Genomic DNA, 27,868 nt, shown 5'->3' on the forward strand with positions numbered 1-27,868 from the left:
GGAGGTCATGTGACCGGACGCTGAGGGCCAGCGTCCGGTCAACTCCAGTAAGGGTCCAGATTTGGAAAAGTGTGACCGGACGCGTCCGGTCAGTGTGACCGGACCCTGAGTATCCAGCGTCCGGTCGTTTACAGTAAGCATCCAAGAGCGACCGGACGCGTTCGGTCGGTACTGACCGGACCCTGACAGCGTCCGGTCATCACTTGAATGCTGGTTCGCGGGTTGAACTGACCGGAGCGTCCGGTCATCCCGACCGGAGCGTCCGGTCATCCCGTAGAAGCTCATAACGGTTAGTTTTTCAGGCTGGCTTATAAATAGAAGCTCCACTCGTGAGTGGAGCATCCTTTGCTCATTCCAACAGCTGAGAAACACGTTTGTGAGTGCCAAGAAGAGCAAGATCCTAGTGAGGTGTTCGTGATTTGAGAATCCAAGAGAGTAGCCTCACTAGCAAATCAAGAGTAGCAAAGTGTGCATCCATCTTCTCATTAGGCTTCGCGTGGTCAAGTGAGAGTTCGTGCTTGTTACTCTTGGTGATCGCCATCACCTAGACGGCTTGGTGGTGATTGGGAGTTTGGTGTTCACCCGGCGGAGCTTGTGGGTGACCCAACTCAAGTTGTGAGCGGTTTTGGGTGATTCGCCGCGACGGAGTGTCGAAGAATCAACCCGTAGAGAGCACTTGATCCTTGCGCGGATCAAGGGGGAGCTACACCCTTGCGTGGGTGCTCCAACGAGGACTAGTGGGGAGTGGCGACTCTCCGATACCTCGGCAAAACATCGCCGCGTCCCTTTCTCTCTCTACTTACTTTGAGCACTTACTTTGAGAATTTACTTTGAGCAATTCAATACTTGTTTTACATCCATACAATTGCTTGCTAGAGTAAGTTTGGAACATAGGTTGAGAGGTTGTTGTGCATTAGTTTGATATAAACACTTTTCTAGGCACAAGGGGTTAATTGGGCTATCCATAGGATTTGATTATTGTAAGAGAATTTAGAATTAGCCCAATTCACCCCCCCTCTTGGGCATCTTGATCCTTTCAATTGGTATCAGAGCCACGTGCTCACGTTTTTAAGCTTAATCGCTTAGAGCAAGATGTCTCACGGGGATGGACCTCCTCCTATCTTTGAGGGAGATGATTTTCCATACTGGAAAATCCGCATGGAGGCATACTTAGAAGCTCTAGATGTTGGAATTCTTAGAGCCGCCTCTCAAGGGTTCCCCGCACCTAGGAATGCCGCACAACTTCAAGGCGATGAAGTGAATTATGAGAAATGGAATGCAAAGGCTCGCAACACCATTTTTAGAGGCCTTTGCAAAGAGGTGTTCAATCGTGTAAGGAACCACAAAGACGCCCATGCTCTATGGTCGGACGTTTGTGCGCTCCATTAGGGAACCAAGAGTGAGCGTGAGGAACGCTATCATCTCGTGATTAAAAAGCTAAATTCTTTTGAGATGTTTCCCAAAGAAAGTGCTAATGAGATGTATTCTCGATTAAATGTTCTTGTAGAGGAAGTCAATGGGCTTGGACTTACTCAAATGTCACCTTCCGATGTTGTGAGAAAAATCTTGAGTGTCCTCCCCATTGATAAATATGGGCACATTGTGACCGTGCTACATCAAGGTGATCTTTCCACCGCTACACCGACACAAATCTTGGGAAAGATCAATGCTCATGAGATGTACATGCACATCACACCACAAGATGGCTCATCCTCTACAAAGAAGAAAGAGAAGGACCTAGCATTCAAAGCTAGCCAAGACAAGGGCAAAGCAAGACTTGAGTATGAGAGCTCAAGTGATGAAGATGATGAAGAAAACCTTACCCTCATGGTGAAGAAGACCACCAAGATGCTAAAAAGGCTAAACAAGAGTGGCATCAAGTTTGATGGCAAGAAGAAGAAGTTCTTCACTAGCTCAAGAAGAAAGCCAATCTCCGAGATGGATTGCTACAATTGTGGCGAACTTGGTCATCTAGCTCATCAATGCACAAAGCCCAAGAAAGACAAGTTCAAGAACAAGGGCAAGAAAGATGATTCAAGTGATGAAGATGAAAAGAAGAAGAACAAGCCATACAAGAAGAGAGATGGCAAAAAGAGGGAGTTCTACAAGAAGAAGAAGAGTGGCAAGGCCTATATTGTCGGTGATTGGCTCACGGACATTGATTCATCAAGTGGATCATCCGATGATGATAGTGACGATGATAAGGTGGCCGCCATTGCTATTGATCTTGCATCTTCACCACCACCATCGCCATCATCCTCTACACACCTATGTCTTATGGCCAAAGGTGAACGCAAGGTAACTAAGAGTGATGATAGTAGTGATGATGAACATGCTAGTGATGATGATAGTGATAGCGATGATGATGACTCACCTACCTATGATGATCTTGTTAAAATACTAAGAAAATATACTAAGATCATTAGAAAGAGTAGAGCTACAAATGAAAAACTTGATGCTAAAAATGACTCACTCTTAGCTAAATGTGACACATTAGAAAAGGCTAATGATGAGCTCAAAGAAACAAATGATTCTATATCATCCAAACTCAAGGAGCTCAAATCTTCTAAGAAAGAGCTTAAAGATAAAAATGATAAACTTGAGTGGGTGCACAATGAGCTTATCACTAGTCACAATAAGCTAAAAGATGAATATGCAACTCTAAAGATCAATTATGATACCCTTATTATTGCACAAGAATTCTTACCAAATGAGCCACATGATGCTACTAACCATGTTGTTAAGATTGATATAGCTACCTCATGTGATGATTTAATTGATGAAAGCATTGAGCATGGATCTAGTAGCAAGGGCAAGCAAGTGGTTGAGTGCAATGACTATGATGAGTATGTCAAGCTCAAGAGTAACAATGAGAAGCTCATGAAAGATCTTGAAGAAATGAAAAGTCACAACACCATTGTGCTAGAAACTCTTGATCATGACAAAGAGGTGATCCTTGAAAATGAGAAGTTAAAAGAAGAAGTCAAGAAACTCAAGGAGGAGAAGAACAATGATCTTCTCAAGGAAGAGAACAAGAAGCTCAAGATGGAGAAAGAGCATCGCAAGGTGGGATTGAGCAAGTTTGCTAGAGGCAAGCATCTCCAAAGTGAGCTACTCATGAATACCGTCATGAAGATGGATAGAAGTGGCATTGGATATATGGCAAGTGTAGAGAAGAAGAAGGCTCAAGCTCAACACCAACAATCAAAGCCAAAGCCAAAGCCAAAGAGATGTTTTGAATGTGGACAAGAAGGTCACTTTGCTCATGAGTGTCAAACTCCACCGCCACAACCCTTGCCCAAGCATGCTAGACCCTTTGCTTTCAATGCTCACTACATGCTTAGAAAAGATTCGAGTGGAAAGATGAAAGTCATGTTCTTGGGTCCCCCCAACAAGAGTAGGCCTAAGAAAATTTGGGTGGCTAAGTCACTTGTTGAAAAGGTGAAGGGCCCTCAACAAGCTTGGATCCCTAAAGCTTGAATCTCTTGTGTGTAGGTGAACTACAAGACCGGTGGAAGTCATTGGGTTATTGATAGTGGTTGCACTCAACATATGACCGGTGATCCTCGTATGTTCACCTCACTAGATGAAGAGGTAGATGGACAAGAGAAAATAACATTTGGAGATAATTCAAAGGGCAAGGTTAAAGGATTGGGCAAAGTGGCAATATCAAATGATCATTCCATCTCCAATGTGCTCTATGTTGCTTCATTGAGCTTCAACTTGCTATCCGTTGGGCAATTGTGTGATCTTGGCTTTCAATGCTTATTCACCGAGAAGGAGGTGGTTGTATCCAAGGTAGATGACAATCAAGTCATATTCAATGGATTTAGATACAACAACTTATATCTAGTTGACTTCACCTCCGAAGATGCAAACTTGAAGACTTGCCTATTCACCAAAACAACACTTGGGTGGCTATGGCATAGAAGACTTGCTCATGTTGGGATGAGCTCACTTAAGAAGCTTATGAAGAATGATTTGGTGAGAGGGTTGAATGATGTGAAGTTTGAGAAGGACAAGCTTTGTAGTGCATGTCAAGCCGGCAAGCAAGTTGCAAACACTCATCCAACCAAAGCTTTCATGTCAACCACAAGAGTGCTAGAACTTCTACACATGGATTTATTTGGACCAACAACATACAAGAGTTTGGGAGGAAATCTCTATTGTCTTATGATTGTGGATGACTATTCAAGATATACATGGGTGTTCTTCCTTCATGACAAATCCGAAGTTGCATCTTGTTTCAAGAAGTTTGCTAAGAGAGCTCAAAATGAATTTGAAGTGAAGCTCAAGAAGATAAGAAGTGACAATGGCAAAGAGTTTGACAACACAAACATAGAAGCTTATTGTGATGAAGTTGGAATCAAACATGAAGTCTCCGCAACCTATACTCCTCAACAAAATGGTGTAGTTGAGAGGAAGAACCGGACTTTGATCACTCTTGCAAGGACAATGCTAGATGAGTACAACACCCCCAAAGCTCTATGGGCGAAAGCAATCAACACCGCATGTTATGCATCCAATCGCCTATTTCTTCAAAAGTTCCTTGTCAAGACTCCATATGAGTTGCTCAATGGGAAGAAGCCGGACGTCTCCTTCTTTAGGGTGTTTGGTTGCAAGTGCTACATCTACAAGAAGCGGCAACACCTAGGGAAGTTTCAAAGGCGTTGTGATATAGGTTTTCTTGTTGATTACTCATTGAAGTCCAAAGCATATAGAGTATTTAATCATGCCACCGGCTTGGTTGAAGAAACATATGATGTGGAATTTGATGAATCTAACGGCTCCTAAGGAGCACATGAGAATCTTGATGATGTAGGTGATGAACCATTGAGGGAGGCTATGAAGAATATTCCAGTGGGAGACATCAAGCCAAAAGATGATGAAGATGATGTACAAGTCATTAATCAACCCTCTTCATCAAATGTACCACAAGATGGTGAAAAAGTTGGGAGAATAGAAAATGAAGATACTCATATCTCCCATGAGCAAATGGTGGTACAAGCACAAGATGTTGATGCTCCACAACCTCCTCCTCAAGTGGTCAATAGAAGAAATACACCTCTCCTACAAGATCATCCACAAGATCTCATCATAGGGAGTCCAACAAAGGGGGTGATGACTCGATCTCAAAAACTTACTTCATTTATTGCTCATCACTCTTTTGTCTCTTGCTATGAGCCTACCAAGGTAGAAGATGCTCTTAAAGATCCAGATTGGATCAATGCCATGCATGAAGAGTTGAACAACTTCACTTGCAATGAAGTTTGGAATCTTGAAGAGCGACCAAAAGATGCAAGAGTCATTGGAACAAAGTGGGTGTTCCGCAACAAGCAAGATGATCAAGGTGTTGTTGTGAGGAACAAGGCAAGACTAGTGGCAAAGGGGTTCTCTCAAGTTGAAGGTTTAGATTTTGGAGAAACCTTTGCACCGGTTGCAAGACTAGAAGCCATCCGTATCCTTCTTGCATATGCATCACATCATGAAATGAAACTATATCAAATGGATGTGAAAAGTGCATTCTTAAATGGCTTTATTAATGAACTAGTCTATGTTGATCAACCTTCCGGGTTTGAAGACCCTAGATATCCTAATCATGTTTATAGGTTGTCCAAGGCACTATATGGGCTTCGGGACTTCCTTATTGAGAAGGGCTTCACCATTGGGAAGGTCGACACCACACTATTCACCAAGAAGCTTGATGGGCATATCTTCATTTGTCAAGTATATGTTGATGATATCATCTTTGGATCATCAAATGAAGACTCATGCAAAGAATTTGGTGAATTGATGTCTAAGGAGTTCGAGATGTCAATGATTGGTGAGCTTACATTCTTTCTCGGTTTTCAAGTCAAGCAAATGAAAGAAGGCATATTCATCTCTCAAGAGAAATACACAAAAGATCTTCTCAAGAGATTCAAGATGGATGAATGTAAGCCAATCAAGACCCCAATGCCCACCAATGGATATCTCGACCTAGATGAGGGAGGTAACTCGGTTGATCAAACTCTCTACCGTTCTATGATTGGTAGCTTGTTATATTTAACCGCATCTAGGCCCGACATCATGTTTAGTGTGTGTATGTGTGCTAGATTTCAAGCTAGTCCTAAGGAAACACATTTAATTGCCGTAAAAAGAATCCTTAGGTATCTTAAGCACACACCAAGCATAGGCCTTTGGTATCCCAAAGGAGCTTTATTTGAATTAATTGGCTATTCCGATTCGGACTACGCTGGATGCAAAGTTGATAGAAAGAGCACATCCGGAGGGTGCCATTTGCTTGGTAGATCACTTGTGTCTTGGTCCTCCAAGAAACAAAATAGTGTGGCTTTGTCCACCGCAGAAGCGGAATACATTGCCGCGGGTGCTTGTTGTGCACAAATATTATACATGAAACAAACTTTACTAGACTATGGAGTAGTTCTAGAGAAAGTACCTCTTTTGTGCGACAATGAAAGTGCGGTAAAACTTGCAAATAATCCGGTTCAACACTCTCGCACCAAGCATATAGATATCCGCCATCACTTTCTAAGAGATCATGTAGCTAAAAATGATATATCACTAGAAGGTGTAAGATCCGAAGATCAATTAGCGGATATCTTCACTAAACCGCTAGATGAGGCTACATTTTGTAGATTGCGGAACGAGCTCAATGTACTTGATTTTAGTAACTTCACTAAAAATTGAGCTTGTGTTGTCCCTTGCATTCATTGTAATATACAACATGTTTAATTTATGGCAATGCATATGGGGCTTGTCTAACATGGTTAAGATAACTGCCGAAAAGCGTGTGAAGAAGCTTAACCTTGGATCAAACTTGACAAGCAACTAGATTTACTTACAAGTATTACATATGTATGAATGTTATTTTGTCGTTTTGTTCCATTTGCCCTCTTGTTGCCTATTTTCTCAAAAAGAATTATAGCCTAAGGCAAAATATTTTGAAAAATATGAGGGTTTGAGAGAGGTCACTCACATCAGTCCCAATTGGTGTTTATTTGGATCTTATTCAAGTTGGGACTTGATTGGGAACAGGTAGCGCGAAGGAAGGTTGAAGGATTGCTGTAAAAGGTGCACCGGACGCTGCACCGGACGCTGCTGTCCAGCGTCTGGTCAGTTCACAGGAGATGAACTGCTGTTGAAGGAGTGACCGGACGCTGCGTCTGTACGTCCGGTCAGAAAGGGCTCAGCGTCCGGTCGATCGGAGGATGACAAAGTTAAACTGACCGGACCCTGCCTGCGTCCGGTCATGGACCACCGGACGTGTCCGATCGCGATTTCAGAGGATTCGGACCTCTCTGGAATCGACCGAACGCTGGGTGGTAGCGTCCGGTCGCTACCACCGGAGCGTCCGGTCAGTGGATCTCGCGCGTCAAGGACTCCTTTCCCCATTTCCTTTTCTGTCACGTTCTTGGGGGTTACTTAACCGCGTCCTCTGTCACCCGCCGTGACCTAGCCCAAGCCGCCGCCGTGCCCTAGCCCGAGCAGCCGCGCCGCCGCAGCCTCATCGAGTCGCCGTCGTCCCTCGCGCCACCGCGCTCGGTCCCCTCACCAAGCCGCGCCGCCGTCCCGCGGGCCTCCGCGCCTGCTCAGTGCCGCGCCTCTACAGCGCCCTAGGGCCCACTGCCGAGCTGCGCGCCCCGGCCTCGCGCGTCACCGAGCCCCGCGCCTGCTCGCCTCCATGCCGTGCTCCAGGCTTCTCGCGCCCTAGCTCATCGCTCCATCGTTTGCCTCTTGCGCCGATCTGTTGATCATCAATTTGTGAGCCCTAGCCCTACTATCTCCTTTGTTTAGTACGAAATCTTTTTCTCAATCTTGATCTATACAATGGTGACCTAGATCAAATTCTAAATACATTGATTCACCATTGCATTCAGGGCGTCTGACCTAACCCTAACCGGTTCCGTGATCCCCCACGTGACGTCTTATCTATTCTCGGATCGCTGATCGTCAGGTAGAAAGCCATTCGATTCAATTTCGCATCTACATTGCTTTCTCTGCTAGGTTTTCGCATCTATTAGACATATGGTATTTATTTGTATATCCATCTATTCTATCGTGCAGCGAGTCGGTTCCGTTGTGTTTTGTCTGGCAGTTGGCAGTAAACTCGGAGCCAAGCTCGCGAGTAAGGATTGAGGCCAAGCCTCAAAAGCGACAGTTTGACAGTTGATCTTCATCAGCGATAGTTCACCATCTTGTCAGTTCAGATGGCTCGCACCAAGAATGTTGGTGGTGGTCCAGGTGATGATGATCGGAGGCCCCCGCCTCGTCAGCCAGCCGGATCCAAGGGCAAATCAACCAAGCAAGTAACATCCAAGAAGCGGAAGTACCCCGACACAGAGACAGCCAGAGCAGCAGCTGTTGCAGAGGCCACAGAGCGTGCCGAGAGAGGTGGCACCCGCAGGGGAATTGTCATTGCAGATCAGCCAGTTTCACCCGCAGTCAGAGCTGCGATTGAGGAGGTTGAGCGTTGTCATGGTAGTCCAGCTGGGACTGCCACATTTGTAGGACGACGGGTTGCCATTGAGGAGGGTCCGTCAGCACAACAGCAGCCTCCACCAGCAGAGCCTTAGCTAGCCCAGGAGACTCAGGAGAGTCAGGAGACCGAGCCGGCACCTCAGCTACGCCGCTCGAGTCGTACCAGTGCTGCAGTTCCACCGAGGCTAGCTACACGGCGCAGGGGTTCACGCCCTCCGCCCAGACCATAGGGTCCGCCTCCAGTGGTTCACCTCGACTTGAGGGCCGCTATAGCCAGGCAGGTTCAGCAGCTGCGGTTTGTTGAGTTTGAGGTTTGGTTCCCTCCGAGGAGGGATGAGAGAGCAGCTGAGGGGTTCTACACGCCACTGCAGGAGGATTTCTACAATGCATATCTAAACAGTGGGGCAGTGTTTAGATCACAGAGGGTATGTCCGATAGAGTCCATTGTGGCAGCAGCCGGAGAGGGCATTCGGCAATACTTGTCATATTTGCCAGGACTGTCAGATCTAATTGGACGGACAGGGATATATGTACCTTCTTGGGTTCATCAGTTTTATGCCTCGCTCTACATCGATCCTCATCACAGATTCATTCACTTTGCCTTCAACGGCAAAGACTATAGAGTGATGAGTAGCAGGGCCAGAGAGATACTGAGACTACAGGAGCAGCCTGTAAGGATGCATGAGGTTTGCTATGGACATCAGGAGCCTCCCAGGCGTCCTCATGGAGGGTTGGTGCCCCCTACAGACTTAGTGCGCCATTGCTTCAAGGAGCCGTTTGGTGAGGGGTCGAGCAGGAACCCCAGTGACTTGACTCCTACAGTGAGGATACTAGAGGCCATCATCAGGAGGACACTGCTTCCCAGGTTGGGATACAGGGAGGGCCTGACTCGCTTACAGCTCTGGCTTCTCAATGCCATCATGCAGATGACAGTGTTTGACATCTGGGACCTCCTTCTTTCAGAGATGGAGGATACTATAGCTGAGGGATTCAAGGGTCGTAGGCAGCTTCCCTATGCTCACTGGATCACATTTCTCATCCGCAGAGTTGTAATTGATAAGCCCCCTAGCATGATGGATGAGTATACAGGTGCCACTACGGAGTTCCCAGCTTACAACCTGTCACAGAGGATCAGACACGCCGCTCCTCCGGCACCCAGACAGCCTAGCCATCGTCCCGATGTGCCAGAGTCCGCAGCTCAGCAGGACGAGATCATCAGAGGGATTGCAGCCACTAAGGAGGCGGAGCTAGAGGCACAGCAGGAGGTGAGTGAGTACAGTGACAGCTCCAACGACGACTACCAGCCTATACCTCAGATGCCTCCACGCAGACACGATGCAGAGGCCGGTAGCTCTAGTTCTGCTCCACCTGCTCCATAGACAGACCCCGCTCTCATTGCTATTCTTGAGCGGATGCAGCAGGATCAGACACGACAGGCACAGGAGACAGCTACAAACTTCGCTCAGTTTCAGGCTCGTCAGGACGAGTTTCAGCGGCAGCAGCAGCTCCTTCAGCACCAGCAGTTACTTATGCAGCAGCAGCTCATGGGATTCATGCAGCATGTAGTGACAGCCATTGGGATTCCACTGCCACAGACTTCGCCCCAGCTTGCACAGCCTCCTACCACTTCGACGACTCCAGCAGTATAGCCCATCGGGCTTCAGAGTCAGGGACAGCCTCCAGCTTAGTTTACTTCACCTCCTGTACAGGTGTCCCAGTGGTTAGCTTCACGTGGTGTAGCCCCGCAGTTCACTCCTTATCACACGGGTTTCTCACCAGAGCAGACTTCCTCGCTATTCGTGCCTGAGTCGTCAGTCTCCAGGAGTCTTGGAGCATCATTCAGCGAGTTGACCGGCATGCCTACTCCACCTCACATGCATACTGCCGGTCCGTCTACAGCAGCTCCAGCTATCATGACTACTCAGAGGCTCCCCTCGTTTGTCGCCTCATCAGATCCTACGACAGACATACTTGCAGCTTCACAGGCAGCACCAGCCCCAGCTCAGACCTAGACCGCTTCAGCGACACTTCCTGCTTCAGAGGGTCAATCAGTTCAGAGCTCAGGGTCAGATGATGATGGCGCCCAGTTCCATCTTGCTCCACGTACTTCAGCGCCCGACTCGTCCGCTGCAGCCCCGCCGACCGACCCTTAGGTTTTGGTATTTGACGCCAAAGGGGGAGAGGGTTTGAGTATGTAGACTTAGGGGGAGCGAGTTTTAGGGGGAGCTAGTTATCTAGTATTAGCTTATTATATACATTTGGAGTTTTATTTGTGTGATACACTATTACTTATGCATTCGTGTGTTTTCTTTCATGCATACTATTATATATACATATGATAGTGCTATCTACATGATTGTGATATTTGACATGTGTGATTTCTACTTTGCTTTATCTATATGTCATATCACTTGTGGAATGCTCATTTGCTTTTGCTTCCGCGTTTTTACTTCAAAGCAAATGAGCTTTGTTATTTGTACTCATGCTTAATTCATATCCTTTGAGTACATTGTGTTGGCTTGGGTCATATAAGCTTGACTAACTCTTTTGTTCTTATTGACAAAAGCTTATATGAACCAAGCCCGTCAAAAACCTCACTCCATAACATACTCGAGGTGGTATTGTCATCAATCACCAAAAAGGGGGAGATTGAAAGCATCTAGGCCCCTAGTTGGATTTCGGTGATTAATGTCAATATAAGATTACTATGACTAACGTGTGTTTTGCAGAGGCTTTTAAGTTAGGTCATGGTAATGGAGATCGATTGGGCAATCGAGGTTGTCATGCCCCTACGATGGAAATCGTTTCGGTTTTCAAAGGATGGACGATAAGGTTAAGGATAACTAGTTCTAAGTGTCGATTGGAGTTGGAGAGACACTTAGAGTAGTTTAGGACTTTGTTTTTCCTTTGGCCGTACTATGAAGGGGGGTATGAACGGGTAGCTTGACCTAGTTGAGTCTAGTGAGTTAGGTGTGGTGCACACTTGTTAAAACTAGCTCTAGGTAGCTCCTATGAATGCCTAAGATCCTTTGGAGCAAACTTCATTCATATATGTTCGGAAGTTGGAAGTGAATGGAGGGTCAAATACTGACCGGACGCTGGCTCCGGTGTGACCGGACGCTGGCCGCAGGGTCCGGTCAGTTCATTTGACCGAGGAGATCAAGTCTGGTGTGACCGGACGCTGGGAGGTCATGTGACCGGAAGCTGAGGGCCAGCGTCCGGTCAACTCCAGTAAGGGTCCAGATTTGGAAAAGTGTGACCGGACGCATCCGGTCAGTGTGACCGGACCCTGAGTATCCAGCGTCCGGTCGTTTACAGTAAGCATCCAAGAGCGACCGGATGCGTCCGGTCGGTACTGACCGGACCCTGACAGCGTCCGGTCATCACTTGAATGCTGGTTCGCGGGTTGAACTGACCGGAGCGTCCGGTCATCCCAACCGGAGCGTCCGGTCATCCCGCAGAAGCTCATAACGGTTAGTTTTTCAGGCTGGCTTATAAATAGAAGCTCCACTCGTGAGTGGAGCATCCTTTGCTCATTCCAACAGCTGAGAAACACGTTTGTGAGTGCCAAGAAGAGCAAGATCCTAGTGAGGTGTTCATGATTTGAGAATCCAAGAGAGTAGCCTCACTAGCAAATCAAGAGTAGCAAAGTGTGCATCCATCTTCTCATTAGGCTTCGCGTGGTCAAGTGAGAGTTTGTGCTTGTTACTCTTGGTGATCGCCATCACCTAGACGGCTTGGTGGTGATTGGGAGTTTGGTGTTCACCCGGCGGAGCTTGTGGGTGACCCAACTCAAGTTGTGAGCGGTTTTGGGTGATTCGCCACGACGGAGTGTCGAAGAATCAACCCGTAGAGAGCACTTGATCCTTGCACGAATCAAGGGGGAGCTACACCCTTGCGTGGGTGCTCCAACGAGGACTAGTGGGGAGTGGCGACTCTCCGATACCTCGGCAAAACATCGCCGCGTCCCTTTCTCTCTCTACTTACTTTGAGCACTTACTTTGAGAATTTACTTTGAGCAATTCAATACTTGTTTTACATCCATACAATTGCTTGCTAGAGTAAGTTTGGAACATAGGTTGAGAGGTTGTTGTGCATTAGTTTGATATAAACACTTTTCTAGGCACAAGGGGTTAATTGGGCTATCCGTAGGATTTGATTATTGCAAGAGAATTTAGAATTAGCCCAATTCACCCCCCCCCCTCTTAGGCATCTTGATCCTTTCAACGACGCCGACTTGCTGTAGGTGTTCTGCCCACGAGGAGCTATAGATTAGTATATCATCGAAAAACACCAGGACAAACCTGCGGAGATATGGGCAGAGGACGTCGTTCATCAGTGCCTAAAAGGTGGCCGGAGCGTTGAAGAGGCCAAAAGGCATAACCAAGAACTCATAGTGCTCCTGATGTGTCCGAAATGCCGTCTTGCTGATGTCGTCTAGATGCATGCGCACCTAGTGATAGCCGAAATGAAGGTCCAGCTTTGTGATGAAACGGGCGCCGTGGAGCTCGTCGAGGAGCTCGTCCACCACCGGGATGGGAAACCTGTCCTTGGAGGTTTGCGCGTTGAGGGTGCGGTAGTCGATGCAAAACCTCCAAGAGTTGTCCGCCTTGCGAACAAGGAGAACCAGGGCAGAGAACGGAGATGTGCTAGGGCATATGATCCCCTGCTCCAGCATGGCAGCGCATTGCCGCTCCAACTTGTCCTTTTGGAGCTGCGGGTAGCGATAGGGACGGACGGCGACTGGAGCGGTGCCCAGCAGGAGGTGAATCCGGTGGTCATAGGGATGTGCCGGCGGTAGGCCGCGTGGCTCGGTGAAGACAGGCCCAAACTGAAGTAGTAGTCGGTCCAGGAGGGTTTGTCCGGAGGAGTCGCTGACCGTCTGAATGGCAGGCTGCCTAGTGGTGTCGTCGGAGGAGGAGCCGAGCCCTGTCCACAGGACGCGGCGGCCAGCGCGCGTGAAGGCCATGGAGAGGCTCTCGCAGTCCCACAGCACTGGGCCGAGGGTTCATAGGAAGTCAAACCCAAGGATGAGGTTGAACTCACCAAGACTGATGCCGAAACAGTTGATGGAGAACTCCTCGTCGCCGATGGTCACAGCGATGTCGCGGGCAAGCCCGTGGCACGGCACGTGGTCACCGTTGGCCATGAGCACCCATAGCGTGGGATGTAGAATGGAAGAAAGCTACAGACGACTGAAGAGATCGGCGTTGATGAAGTTGGTCATCGAGCCGGAGTCGAGGAGAGCCACCAGGCTGTGGCCCCGCACTGTCATGGGAAGAAGCATGGCGTTCTTTGGGCGCACCCCTGCGAGCGCGTATAGAGACACTATGGGTGGCGCCCCGGCGGTGGCCGCCCCCGCCCCCGTGGGCTCTAGGACGGGAGGGGCGACCGCGGGCGTCTCCTGGAACGCGGTCGCGACTACAACCTCGGCAGGGATCTCGGCGTCGATGTAGTCGTCGTTCTCCAAGTAGAACAGGCGCTGATAGACATGACCGCGGACGTAAGGTTCGTCATAGTTGAAGTAGAGACCTCTTGGCGACGCCGTTCAAGTTGCTCCGCTGGTGACAAACAGTGGAACCGTGGCTGACCAGGGGTTGTCGTCGGGAACGGCTGTGTTATAGTACCCGAGGATGGAGCTACAGCCGGCCGAGCTGGCGGAAGGCCGGGACACGCTGGTGGACGAACACCACGCTGTTGCTGCGGCTGGTGTGCAGGCATGAAGGCAGGCATGCGACGTTCGTAAGCCCGCGCGTAGTACATGGCGGATTGCAGGTCCTGTGGATGGTGCATCTCGATGTCCTTGATATGTTTAGGAAGACCGCCGACATAGAGCTATGCCTTTTGACGAGGGTTGAGGTCGTGCTCATGGCAGAGGACGGCATTGTAGCGATCCGAGTAGTCCTGGACCGTGGAGGTGAAGGGCAGTCGAGCAAGCTCCACCAAACATGTGCCCCACGTCGGGGGTCCGAAACGAAGCTGGCATAGCTCGCGGAAGCTCTCCCAGGCTGGCATGCCTTCATCTTGTTCGAGTGCGTAGTACCACGTCTGTGCAGCGCCACAGAGATGGTAAGACGCCAACCATGTGCGATCCGAGGCGAGAGTGCACTGGCCACGGAAAAATTGCTCGCACTGGTTGAGCCAATTCAGCGGATCCACGCCGCCGTCGTAGGTGGCGAACTCGAGCTTGTAGAAGCACGGCGGCGCTGGGGCGCCCCTTGTGTTCCGTGATCAATGGTTGTGGTGGTCGAAGTGCTACCGGCTCCGAGGGCCACCGGTGCGGCCGACCCAGTAGCTTCCCCATAGAAGAGCGACCCGTCCATGCCGCCGTAGAACGTGCCGGATGTCGGGGCTGGCGGAACGATGGAGGTGGTCACCGTGGACGGCGTAGGTGAGGTGGCCAGCATGTAAACCGGCGCCGAAGTCAACCCCATCATCGCCCATGGCGGTATGGGGGATGGGGAGGCCGACCACTGAAGCAGATGGAGAGGCACCCCCGTCCCGCTATGGAGCATGCCGTAGGGAAAGCGCGACTATTGCAACACCGGAGGCGCGTCTGGCAGCGGCAGTGTTGGAGGCGACGGCTGTGATGTGGAAGACGGTGGAAGGAGGCCGGCCAAGGACACCTGCATGGCGACCATGTTGCGGCCAAGCTGGGCCATGTTGTGGCTGATCTGATCGACGACAACGGCCAGGGTTTCTAGGGTGATTGAGGCCTAGGTGAGCAAGCCGCCCGGCGAGTTGGACGCGGACGCGGCTGAGAGCTCGAAGGACGCCGTGGATAGCGGCATGGATGACATTGGCGGCGGAGCGACATGGCTGAGTAGAGCGGAGGTCATTGTGCCTGGAATCTCTGATACCAAGCTGTTAGGAACTCTAGCTCTACTTGCGAGAGATCGTAGATTGTATGTGTGGAGGATCGGAGGATGAGGTCGAAGTGCACGAGGAAGTCGGCGCGGTGGTGCCGTGGCTGTAGGGAGGGCGCGAGAGGGGCGGCTAGGGCAGAACTCCTAGCTCCTAGGGGAAGCTGTGGCAGAACCTCCTAAATTATAGGACCCACATGCACTTATCACTGTCCAACGACCTTTGACAACTATGCATATATTCCTGGTAACTTAAGAAGTCTGTCGGGTGTCCTCGGAAACCCCGAATCATTCATGATTTTCGAGCAGGATCACGTTACAGAGTCATTGCAGTATTACAACATTTATTCAAATATCAACACCAGAGTAAAAACAGCGGAAGTCTTACAATAACATAGTTTACAAACCAATTGTTTCAAACTTTACAAACTAAGTTCGATAATTATTACAAACCATAGTAGTAGTGGAGTGGCATAATTAACATATACATAACACACAAATTAAACATCCTGCCCAAGGATCACACATTTACTTCTCATCGTCAGAACGAACGATAGTCATGCAGCACGATCCAAAATAGATCTGCTCATGAGGCTCACCTGCAACAAGGGGTCAACGAACCCTGAGTACAAAAGTACTCAACAAGACTTAACCGAAATAAAACTGATAGAACTCAGGAATGCCGGCTCATGGGATTCAAGGTATGGCTTTAACAATAATCAAAGTTCTTTTGCGTAAAAGCTCTTTAACAAAATTCTTTAATACCAAGGTAAAACTTTTTAAGTACCATATATGAATCTGCCATGATCCATAATGAGAACATGAACTTCATATCAATCTTTTCCGCAAACCTTTCTCAAGTTCCAGTTATTAATACTACGATGATGAACAGTGAGTTGAGTCTCCATAATCGAGGAGCAACGACGATTCGAACCGATTAAACCCAGCTGGGAATTCTAGACCACACGACATATGCAAGTCCCCGACCGACATATATCAACCTACTCTTGGGTCCTCTAAAGCAAGAACGGGTCCGCGCCACTCGAGAATACAGTACTCTACCAATCCAGCCCATTGCCACGTGGGTACACGCTATTCCCGTCATCTCTCCACTCCCAGTGCGTGAGTAGCCATTCTCGTAATAGAATTGCCAAGTTCAGGCTTACCGGAGTATGTGGTTAGTACTACAAATTCTCACCTCATGCAATTCAACAACGGACGTGCCTTAATCGACATAGGCGAAAAGAACCCACTCACAAGACCTCCATGTCTTGTGGCTCACACACACCGAGTCCGCCCGGTCTAGATTTATTACTCCACATTCTCATATCATATGCTAACATAATTAACCAATGTTCCATTTAAAACTTGCAGGTGGCAGGTAGTCATCCGACTTTCATCGTTCTACGCATAGCTAAGCAAAACTAGGCATATACGAGTTTAAAACTAGTAATATGGTAAATATGGAATAACAAGGGTGGTAATGCACCAATTAGGCTCTTACTTAACTCCTAATCACTTAATGCAGTAACGGAAAGCAAAAGCGAAATTAATTTATAAAACACAAGGTAGGGTTGTATGCATCAGGGGCTTGCCTTCGTTGACGGAAAAGTTCGGCTCCTGCGACGTTTCACAAGTATTCGATCCGACCTCAACAGACAGATTAATGTAACGTCCAGTCCCGACATACATGGCCCAGGCCCACTCTTCCTAAGAGTGGTCCCACCCGCGTAGTAACCCGCTTGAACTTTCGTCCTCGCTTCGTTCAAAATGGTTAACCAAAGGTTACTACGCGGGTGGGACCACTCTTAGGAAGAGTGGCCCTGGGCCAGGTATGTCGGGACTGGACGTTACATTTGGTATCAGAGCCGACTCTCGAGGTTTCACGGGCACGTGGGGACAACTGCGCGGGTATGTTGTGTGCATGTGCATGGACCCGTCGTGGACACGGCATGGCATACACATGCGCCAGCATGGGGCCACACAAACGTGTTGAAGAGAGGCGGATCCTGGGAATAAATGTCCCGAAAGGGTAAGCTGATCTGGCATTCGATGGGGACGTCGAATCCTTAGGGGGGATGATTGTAACATCCTAATGGGCCAAAGTGGGCCCAATCCAATCCAGTCATGGACCAGCGGTACTGTAGCAGAAGGGGATGGTCACGGCGGCATCCGAATTACGGGGTACTGTAGACCAAGCACTGTTCACACAAAACTGGATCGGACAAATCCGGGGGTATTGTTCATGAGGTACTGTAGCACGCGAAAAACACTGCGCAACCAGTTTAGTGCCATACTGGAAACTCTGAGATCGCCGGATCAACTTAAATACTAGGGCCAGGGATGCGTAGTAACCTTCGGTTAACCGTTTTAAACGAAGCGAGGACGAAAGTTCAAGCGGGTTGCTACGCGGGTGGGACCACTCCTAGGAAGAGTGGGCCTAGACCATGTATGTCGAGACTGGTTGTTACAATTAACCTCCTCAACAACTTGATTAACTACCACGTGTTCACCTTCGTTCACTACATGTAATAACAATGCCATGTTTAACATGATGCGGAATACGAAACATGATGCTTGATGATGGATGCAAAATTAATAATTTGAATACAACTTTCCTTCACGGTACAGTTGCAAGTCAAACAAACTAAATCTTTTTCGTAACACATACATCAACAAATGACCCAAGGTCATCACTCAATCCAAAATTGCAAACAAAACCTAAATCATTAAAAGTTACTATTTGCTTTTATGAATTAATTATTTAATTCAAAATTATGAAATAAATCAACTTATTCTAATTGAACTCAAAATTTTAGTACATGTTCATTACATGATAAGTAAGTGGTAAAACAAATTTCATAATTTTTGGACAATTAAATAAGTCTAGAAAAATCATAGAAATCCATTTATTAATAAATTAAGCAATTTTTATCACATTCAAAAAGTACTGAAAAATATTATTTCATATTTTTCTTAAATTCTATACATCACAGAGAAGTCACACAAAAATTTTCATAATTTTTGGAGCTCTAAATAAATCTACACAAAAATAACAAAAACAGACACTATTCATTCAAATATGAAAATAGAAAAATCCATTTGAACGCTGAGTCACTGACAACCGGTCCCACCTGTCATCCCTAACCTCGCGCGTTTGACTACGACGGCGACGGCGCTGACCGGCGTAAACTCATCGACGGTGAGTCCAACGGCGACGGCTAAAGCACCAAAATGATCACCAAGACTAGGCGCATCGATTGACGTCCCTATCAGCCCTGATTACGGTCCTATACTAGCTCGTCGTCGGCCATGGCGGACGCGGTGGCACGGCAGCGCTATGCCGGCGACGTGAGACCTATACAGCTTAAACAGAAGGCCTAGGAAGCATCAACAGCTCACCCCAAACGCGACTGAGCAGAGCACAAGGCCGGAGGAGCAACAGAGAGGTGGGTCGACGTTCCGAGCAAGCACGGCGGAGCAGATCGTCATCGGTGGCGATGTTTTGGGAGCTGTGGTGGTCAAAATGAGAAATCAAAGGGTCAGGGAGGACTACATCATCGTGGCGAAGCTGAAACAAGACTCAGCAGGGGCAGAGGATCACCGTAACACGCTAGCCACGGCGAAGCGCTCACGACGGGGACGCTGCCGGCCGCGAGGAAGAAGAGCGCGCACCGCGAGTTCTCGACGAATACAGGCGACCAAGGTTGGTTGGCTGGGTGCGCAAGGAATAGGCGAAGCTGGGACAGGCTTTGCCGAGACGGCAACGGTGCTAGGTCGACGACGAGAGCTAGACGGAGCAGCGGCGGCGGTGACTGAAAGACAGAGGAGAAGAGAAAACGAAGAACGGCGACGGGTGGACACGGCATGGCATACACATGCGCCGGCATGGGGCCACACAAACGTGTTGAAGAGAGGCGGATCCTGGGAATAAATGTCCCGAAAGGGTAAGCTGATCTGGCATTCGACGGGGACGTCGAATCCTTAGGGGGGATGATTGTAACATCCTAATGGGCCAAAGTGGGCCAAATCCAATCCAGTCATGGGCCGGTGGTACTGTAGCAGAATGGGACGACGACATCCGAATTCTGGCACTGTAGACCGAGCACTGTTCACCCGAAAACGGGTCGGCCACAGTTGGGATACTGTTCACAGGTTACTGTATCACGCGAAAAACACTGGACACCCAGTTTAGTACCATACTGGAAACTCTGAGATCGCCGGATCTACTTAAATACCTGGGCCAGGGACGCGTAGTAACCTTCGGTTAACCGTTTTGAACGAAGCGAGGACGAAAGTTCAAGCGGGTTGCTACGCGGGTGGGACCACTCTGAGGAAGAGTGGGCCTGGGCCATGTATGTCGGGACTGTCTCTTACAGAAGCCGAAAACAATTAGATTTGTTTATGCTTAATCCTCAAAAGAGTCTTACAAGGTATTTATAACTCCTCTCATCTAATAATAGGAAATAACTTCTAGTAATTCTAATAATAGCTAATATGACACGGCGATGTGGGCTTGAGGCCCATCCCGGACGCGGCCCTAGCCACGAGCAGGCCTTCTCTGGCCGTAGTGCATGCCCGTCATAACAGCTGCCCTGCACTATTTCTTTAGTAATTTTGTTATTTTAAATTTGTCAGCATCATGAACTTGTGAATGGACGTGCAACCCACTGGACCTTTGTTATGTTATCTGATTCCAATAGTTGCACTGCCTTGTGGAGAAGAATATGAATTTTTCTATTGCCCAATTTCACTGGTAGTAATTCTATATCTTGATAAAGTTGTGAAGCGGATGTCTTCCTCCATCTCATTTGGTCAAAATGGTTCCACACAGGTAGTCAAATCCAGAGATGGTCAAGTGGATGCTCCATTACATGTAGCAGGTGGCATCTTCATATGATGTGCAGTCAAGTCATTACATTTTCTGTACCCATCTGATTCTGACCTTATGACTGAAGCGAGGAAACATGAGCTCCATGATTTAGGAGGATTCCACGGCATTGGTCTATAACAATTCATGCCTTTAGTTCAGATGCTGAAACTAGCTCCTGTAAAATCAGTCTAACAAACTCTTGCAGCCTGCAACTTGCCCTTGAGATATCCACTGTATGCCACATTCTGTATATTGATCGTGGGATGCTGAAACTGAGGATTGTAGCAGTGGCGGAGCATGGAGCCAAACAAAGCAGGGGCCAGTCAAGCTACAAGCGTATAACTTTGAGAGTATTAGCTTACATCTAGCATAACCGACTGATGTAGGCTTAGACGTTTTACAGTGGATGCATGTTAACTTTCCTACTTCTGGGCGTCAGTCACGGAGCTCATTCAGAGTTGCAGTGGCCAGAGTGTGGATGACGGAGGGGCAGAGCTTCGCCTCCACTGGCCTCCGCCTGTGGATTGTAGGGTGCTGCGGTGTAAGATGTGTAAAAGCAGGCATATATGATTCTAAACCTGTCCGTGCAAGTCCAAATCGCAAGATGCCAAGATGTGTTGCTGCTGTATTGGTAGCTCGACTGATAAATTGATGTGAGCTGCAGTCAAATGTGCTTGTTTTCTTTTTTGTTTCCCTTGTTTAAAAATTTCAAGCTTTTTCCGGCCGGCTGGGTAAAAGCAGAAGATTTTTTTTATCAGTGAAGCTTTTTCAGTGCTTGTAGTAGTAGATATTAACATTTCAAGCTTCATCGTAATTCAAAATTTTCAAAGAACACGAAACCAATGGCGCACCCCCATGATTGGGCATGCGGCTGGTCAAATTGGAGCGGATTCAACTATGGTCCTACTATTTGTTTCTGCTTATATAATTGGATTACATCTATAAAAAAAGTAAGAATATCAATCATCCGATTATTTCTAATTCTTCTGCGTTTCAAAATTTTCAAGTAGAGAATCGAAAATATTCTCGCGATACTGTGATTTTTTTATTTTTTTTGAGGGGATCGCGATACTGTGATTATATATAAGCGAAAAAAAACAAGGCCTTTCCGGCCCTATAGCACCAAGGCCCAGCAGGCCCTGTTATAGAACCAAACCAGCGGCCAACCAAGCACGCTTTCTTCTTCCTCTCTTCGCGGCCGCCGCGTCTCAACGCTGCGCCAAAACCTAAAGAGACCCCAACCCCGCCGCGCCTCCCCTCTCCTCCTTTCCCGTACTGCAAATTCGGGACGAGCCGCCGCCAGTCTCGATGGGGAAGAGGAGCGGCAGCAAGAGGAAGGACAAGAACAAGGTCATTCTCCCACCGGAGCTGCCGCCAGAAATCGACGACGATGAGGTGGATCTCAGCGACGAAGACATCGCGTTCTATGCCACCGACAGCAGTAACGTAGCTCCCTTCCGCCGCTTCGATAAGAAGTCCATCGACAGGTTGGTGTCGCTTTTCTCCGGGGCGCGTTGCACTGTGCCTTCCAATTCCTCACTTCCCTCCCTTGGTGCCGCATTGCTCTTGATTGATTGAGCGTGGAATTCTCTCTGAAGGTATGTCGGGAGGGTCGCCGGACGCGACGAGGGCGAGGTCGAGCGCCTCTACGAAGAGCGCCAGAAGAGGAAGGCCACAGAGTCCTCGGGGAAACCCCGCGAGGATGATGACGGTTTGGAGGTCGACCCCGTCGACGCACTCCCCACCAAGACCCTGCAAGGGGAGCTCGTCTACAATAGAGGTAAACCGTTAGATACACAATGCCCGTTACTAATCATAACCATCAAGTCCGAGTTTCCAGTAACATGATTATTGTAACAACTTTTAATCTGTGCAAAACAGGAATGCCCTGTAAATTGCAGTGCACTTGAAGTTAATAAAAACACGTTATCACTTGCAAATGACATTTTTACACATTGATGTCTGAATTTTGAAGAACAATGATGTTTTTTTTTTCTTCAAATTTGTTCTGTTTGTGGTGTACTGGTGTGAATGCTCACATAATTTTGTAACATGTATGTATGCCATGACATGCAGCGAAGAAAGCAAGGTGTGAAGACAATACTGGCGGTGTTAAGTCTAAAGCTCAAGAGAATGGTGCAGATGCCAAGCAAAGTATTAAGAAAGATGAACCGAAGGGAAAATCTAAAAATAAAAAGGGAGATGATAATAAAGTGAAAAATATTCAATCTCAAACAGAAGTTCCAAAGGGACAACCACACTCAAATGTGCTGGTACTACTTCTGTTCCCTTTTTTGAAAATATGCACCAGTCAAAATTCCATTTTTGAAATCTCCTTTCTAGTTGCTCACTTGCTCTAGTTCATTTTAGGCTCATGGTGTGTTGGTAGAATATAAATGTACCAGTTTCTTGGCTCCTTTCTTTAGAGTAAGGATAAGGATATATATCTGATCATAATATTGTCATGAAGCATGACTGTAAATGAATTTGCTACGTTTGGTAGTAATATGTAAGTATATTAGGCATATTCGACCTCCAGTAAGATATGGAAAGTGGTTTGTATATATCCCAATTTGAAGGTTCAATAACTCACTTGATGTTGACATAAAAATCATTTGTAAAAAATGTTAACATAAAAATACTAGGCTGAATAAAGCAGAAGATTTTGAGCCAAATTAACTATCTCGCTGTGTTTATCAAAGGTTGGGTCAATCTAACGAACTACAGAAGTTTTGGGCTGGGAGTGTTCCACTGATTTACCACAGTTTATACATTTTTTAATAAAAAAAATCCCTCACATACCTTGCATGACACATGACAGGAGGAAGTGAAGGCGGAACTTTCAGCTGAGGAATTATTCGAAAAAAAGAAGGCTCAACTTGCCGAACTGGGGATGGCTATGCTTGAAGATCCTGAGTCAAACATTAGATCTCTGAATGATATGTTAAGTATAAGCAATGACAAAGACCAAAAGGTTGCTAAACTTGGTCTACTGTCCTTGCTTGCTGTGTTTAAGGACATTATTCCGAGGTACGTTACAATTAATTTTTATTATATACCTTGGCTGGATTTGTTTCTTCCCAAGTTACCTATACATGTTTTTTATGCAAACTACAGTTATCGGATTAGGCAGCTGACAGAAAAGGAGTTAGCAGTAGAAGTTTCAAAAGAAGTGAAGAAGACAAGATATTATGAGTACACACTTATTCGCTGCTACAAGGTCATACTCTGGGTCTCCTTCATGCATAGTGAAGTTTGCCTGGTCATGAACTATGCTAAATAGATATTATTTATCTACTGATTTGAACTGTTGTTCATCTTTGATTTTGGTGCTCTGGATAACTTCCAAAATTCTGATGGCTGGAGTTGGTTTTCTTTTGTGAATTTTCAGGCATACCTACAGAAACTGGTATCGTTGGAGAAGCAGCCCCATTTTTATACTGTGGCTGTTGGTTGCATGTGTGCTTTATTAGATACTGCCCCACATTTTAACTTCCGTGAAAACCTATTGGCTAGTGTGGTAAAAAATCTAAGCTCCTCAGACGATGTAGTAAGGTAAAAACTCTTTTTGTGTGTCAAGTCCTTGGCTGATCTGAAATTGTTTAAAAAATTGTAGCTGAGTACTTTATAAATAAAATATTGCTGTGTCAAACCATCATCCTTACGTTTTTGATTGATTAGAGATACACCATGGAGCTAGGTAGCAGAATAACTTTATTAATTCATCTTACAGTGGTCTAAATTGTTTTTGAGTTTCCTTCTTTTTCCTTGAACTGAAAAGGATAATGGGTACAAATCATTTATTTGAGCAAATATACCATACCCAATAGCACTAATTGTGGTATTTGTTGTTACTCCTTGACAGCTCTTAGTAATTAATAAAACAAGGAGTTTTTCATGTGATAATGTATGCTATTTTTACTTCGGCGCAGTTTTGTAGTCCGTTGGATCACTGAAGTAGTCCACATATACCTAATTTTTCTTTGTAGGAAAATGTGTTGTGAAGCAATAAGATCATTATTTATAAATGAAGGAAAACATCGTGGCGAGGCAACAATAGAAGCAGTTAGGTTGATTGCAGATCATGTGAAGCTCAATGATTGCCAGCTCCATCCTGATAGCATTGATGTATGGTGATTATCGGCTGTCTTATTTGTCGTATGTATTTAATGTTCATTTTGTACCTTTTTCATGCAGTTTATGTTTAAAAGAAACTGAGCATGGATCAATATTCTATTATTGCTGACTATGTACTGGGATGTTTGTCTTAGGTCTTCCTGTCTTTGAGATTTGATGAAGATATTGGAAAAGATGAGGCTGAGGAGGAAAAGGTGAAACCAAAGAAGAATAAACGTTGGCAAAAAAATCAGGAGGTTCCGAAGCAATTGCCAGTTAATGATAAGAAGAAAACCAGACAGGAACTGATGTCAAAAGCTAGAGAGGAGGTAACATCAGATAAGACATTATTTATTGGAAGGCCGCGTGAATTCGTGTAATCATTTCCATTGTATTTTTTTCAGGTTGATGTAGATCTTAGAGCAGTTTCCTTCACTCTTGATCCGAAAGAGAGAAAAAGGATACAAAAAGAAACACTTTCTGCTCTGTTTGAGACTTACTTTCGCATTCTGAAGCATAGTGTGACCACTTCAAATTCAAGGTCTGTGTTTGATTTTTTTACCTGTATCATAACAAATAATTCCTTCTTTGTGGAATTATATGGTATGCCTTTTGTTTTGGATTTGACATGTTGATTTAATAGCATGAAATTTCACTTCATTTTGGAATGAAGTTACCATCTGACAGTCATTGTATCGTTAAAAATTCCAGGACCAAGGTGAATAATGTCTCCCCAGGTGGCTCACACCCACTGCTCACTCCATGCTTGGAGGGCTTAGGAAAATTTTCACACTTAATTGATGTAGATTTCATGGGTGAACTTATATCTTGCCTCAAGAAGCTTTCTGGGTATAGCGACCGACAAGATGAAATTCCCAATGATAATGCACTGTCTGTCTCAGAACGTCTGCAGTGCTGCATAGTTGCGTTTAAAGTCTGGAGGAGCAACCTTGAGGCATTGAATGTGGATCTACAGGATTTCTTTGTGCAGCTTTATAACCTCATACTGGAGTATCGGCCTGACAGGTTTTGACTCCTTGCTCTTGATGATAGTTACAACGAAGAACTCTCTGCCTTTTTTTAATCTATAGTTACCATTTGTTGAACAATCCAAGATAACCTGCTACCGTATTATTCTTTTCAAACAAAGGTACTCATGGCAGATAGCAAAGTTTTATCACTAACCATCATTAATGCTTTAAATCTTGTTGAGATCCCTTGTTAATTATTGCTTCAATGCTATGGACATGCTGACAATGCCTATCATGCACTTCATCATATATTTTTTTTTTATTTTCTTCCCAAAAAAATAATTGTAATCTTGAAGAATGATAGTATTATGTCCATGCCTATTTCTGATTTTTCAATAATGTACAGACAATGCTATACACTAAAATAAATATTTCCATGGCGATAGTTGTCTTCTTTACTTTTTCCTCCCTGTCTTGATATTTGTGCCATTTTCAATATATTTTGGATAATTTTAGGGATCATTTTCCTTGAATTAGCCTATGTAGTTATTAAGCTGTCTTGTACCATGAAAATACTTCTTTCTGTTACATCCAGGGATCACGGCGAGGTATTGGCTGATGCTCTGAAGACACTTCTTTGGGAAGGCAAACAGCAGGATATGCTAAGAGCTGCTGCTTTCATTAAACGTTTGGCCACATTGGCCCTCTCATTTGGCTCTGCAGAAGCGATAGCAGGTTTCTTCTGGAGGTCTCGTTTTTGTTTGTCCCATCCTTTTTGAGCTGATGCCTGTGGAACTTCTATAATATCCCAAGATGATTAATAGTAAAAACTAATAAGGATGCAATGATTGCACGGAGCACTTTTCAGGACTCAGGAGTACTTGTCTCTATTTAGTTCAAGCGTTGGTTATACAATAAGTATTAGTATTGTATTAAACCTGCTTGAATACATTTCATTACTGACTGCTCCCTCTGTCCTGAAATACAGCGTATTTTCATTTGTCTTAAGTCAACCCACCTCATGTTTGACTAAAATTATAGGGAAACATGTTAACTTCTACCACATCAAAATGGTAAGTTATAAAAATACATTCCATAATGTTTGTAATGGAGCTTATATGATGTAAAAAATAGTATTGTTCTTTTCTATAAATTTGGTCGAACTTAAGATGGGTTGACTTAGGACAAATGAAAATACACTATTTCAGGACGGAGGAAGTAGTGTTATGGGTATTAGTTATCAAGCATAATCTTTCCTCTTTTGTTTAATGTCATAATTGTTTACATGTTTGATGATTATTTCAGCATTGGTCACACTGAAGCATCTCCTCCAAAAAAATAGCAAGTGCCGCAATATGTTGGAAAATGATTCTGGTGGCGGCTCTCTGTCTTGCTTAGTTGCGGTATATTTATTCTCATGTTCTTTTTTCCATAATTGGATATCGACACTTTGTATTTATTTGATCATGTTATCCCTCTTCTTTTATCTAGAAATACAACCCCGAAGCTACAGATCCATATCTGAGTGGTGCGCTCGCTTCAGTCCTTTGGGAGCTCAGCCTCCTAGAGAAGCATTATGATATCTCTGTTTCCTCAATGGCTTCGAATATCTTGAGTATGGCAAACTTGAATCCCACGCAGAACCCTGTTCCTATCTTGAATGTGAACCCTCTTGAAGCATACAGAGACCTGTCAATGGAAAGGGAACTATTAAAACCAGCTAGCAAAGCATTGCCACTGAATCTAAAAAAGAAGCGACGTGGCAAGGAGTTTGTTGCGCTAAGCCCAGATGTACTTCAGAAGGCAGATTGCTCGGTGGATAAAGACGAGCTCGAAGTGAAGTTGCAGAGCCATTTCGCTGTGCTAAGAGGCATCTCGGAGAATGAGAGGTTGAGAGCCGAGCTGAACCACACGTTGTCATCCGTAAACACGTACAAGGATTACAAGAAGCAGAAAAAGAAAAACATGAAATTTAAGACCGGGAGGAAAAAGGTAGCAAGGGTTTAGGGCTTTAGCCGTCTTATGTGCCGGGGATCTTTGCGCTCCACTGGTGAATGGGTGTAATTATCTCAAAATTTTGGCTTATTTCTCATGGCTACATAGTGCAGTTTTCTGCTACCCTTTTGCAGTTTCTGCACACGATACTATATATTGAAGGATTTGTCTCCATTCGTGATTTTGGGAAATAGTTCAGGCCCTATTTGGGGAGCTGTAATTTTTTTTAAAAGCATCTGAAAGAACTTTAGAAGCTGTAACTTCTGCTTTTAGTATAGCTTTTTGGATTTTTGAGGAGCTTCTGGCTCAGAAGCTCTTCGAACATACTTAGAGGCACAGCGCAACAATTTTTCGACCTTTCTAGGAGAGAGAGAAGAATCTTTGGTACCTCGTCAGTGCAGGTATATTCAATCTAACAAAAGTAGAAATGGCCTTTAGGAGAGTGGCTTGTGGGCATCCTTTGCATCCATGACATTAGCTAATTGGAAACAGAGGCTGTAGTGCTAGGGTTCTTTGGTTTTCTATGTAATAAAACCATGTATCGAACTTGCTCTCTTCTTAAAAAAAAT

At 45.9% G+C, this 27,868-nt stretch overlaps 2 protein-coding genes across 9 annotated transcripts in view; both read left to right on the forward strand.

The window, feature by feature from the left end:
• Positions 1–20,496, forward strand: part of LOC136529342 (PHD finger-containing protein 1-like) — a 32,512-nt gene extending 12,016 nt beyond the window's left edge. For 6 of the 8 annotated variants that reach the window (XM_066522421.1, XM_066522425.1, XM_066522449.1 and 3 more), the window contains exon 9: positions 20,179–20,496. The gene's annotated coding sequence lies outside the window, so the exon portion shown is untranslated. Of the gene's footprint in view, positions 1–19,982; positions 20,004–20,178 lie in introns of those variants that run through there. The other 2 variants (XR_010777278.1, XM_066522454.1) reach the window with 2 other exon arrangements.
• An 897-nt stretch (positions 20,497–21,393) lies between these two features.
• On the forward strand, positions 21,394–27,867 carry LOC136529391 (nucleolar complex-associated protein 3-like). The gene is made up of 13 exons (XM_066522465.1): positions 21,394–21,704; positions 21,816–21,997; positions 22,294–22,490; positions 23,039–23,247; positions 23,335–23,437; positions 23,609–23,772; positions 24,207–24,345; positions 24,489–24,662; positions 24,738–24,874; positions 25,045–25,359; positions 25,900–26,039; positions 26,610–26,707; positions 26,796–27,867. The coding sequence occupies exons 1-13, from the start codon at positions 21,526–21,528 to the stop codon at positions 27,309–27,311; spliced, it is 2,553 nt and encodes an 850-aa protein (XP_066378562.1). The 5' UTR covers positions 21,394–21,525; the 3' UTR covers positions 27,312–27,867.
• The last annotated feature ends 1 nt before the right edge of the window (position 27,868 follows it).

The sequence above is a fragment of the Miscanthus floridulus genome, chromosome 2 (assembly GCF_019320115.1).
Source record: "Miscanthus floridulus cultivar M001 chromosome 2, ASM1932011v1, whole genome shotgun sequence".
Taxonomy (NCBI): Eukaryota; Viridiplantae; Streptophyta; class Magnoliopsida; order Poales; family Poaceae; genus Miscanthus; species Miscanthus floridulus.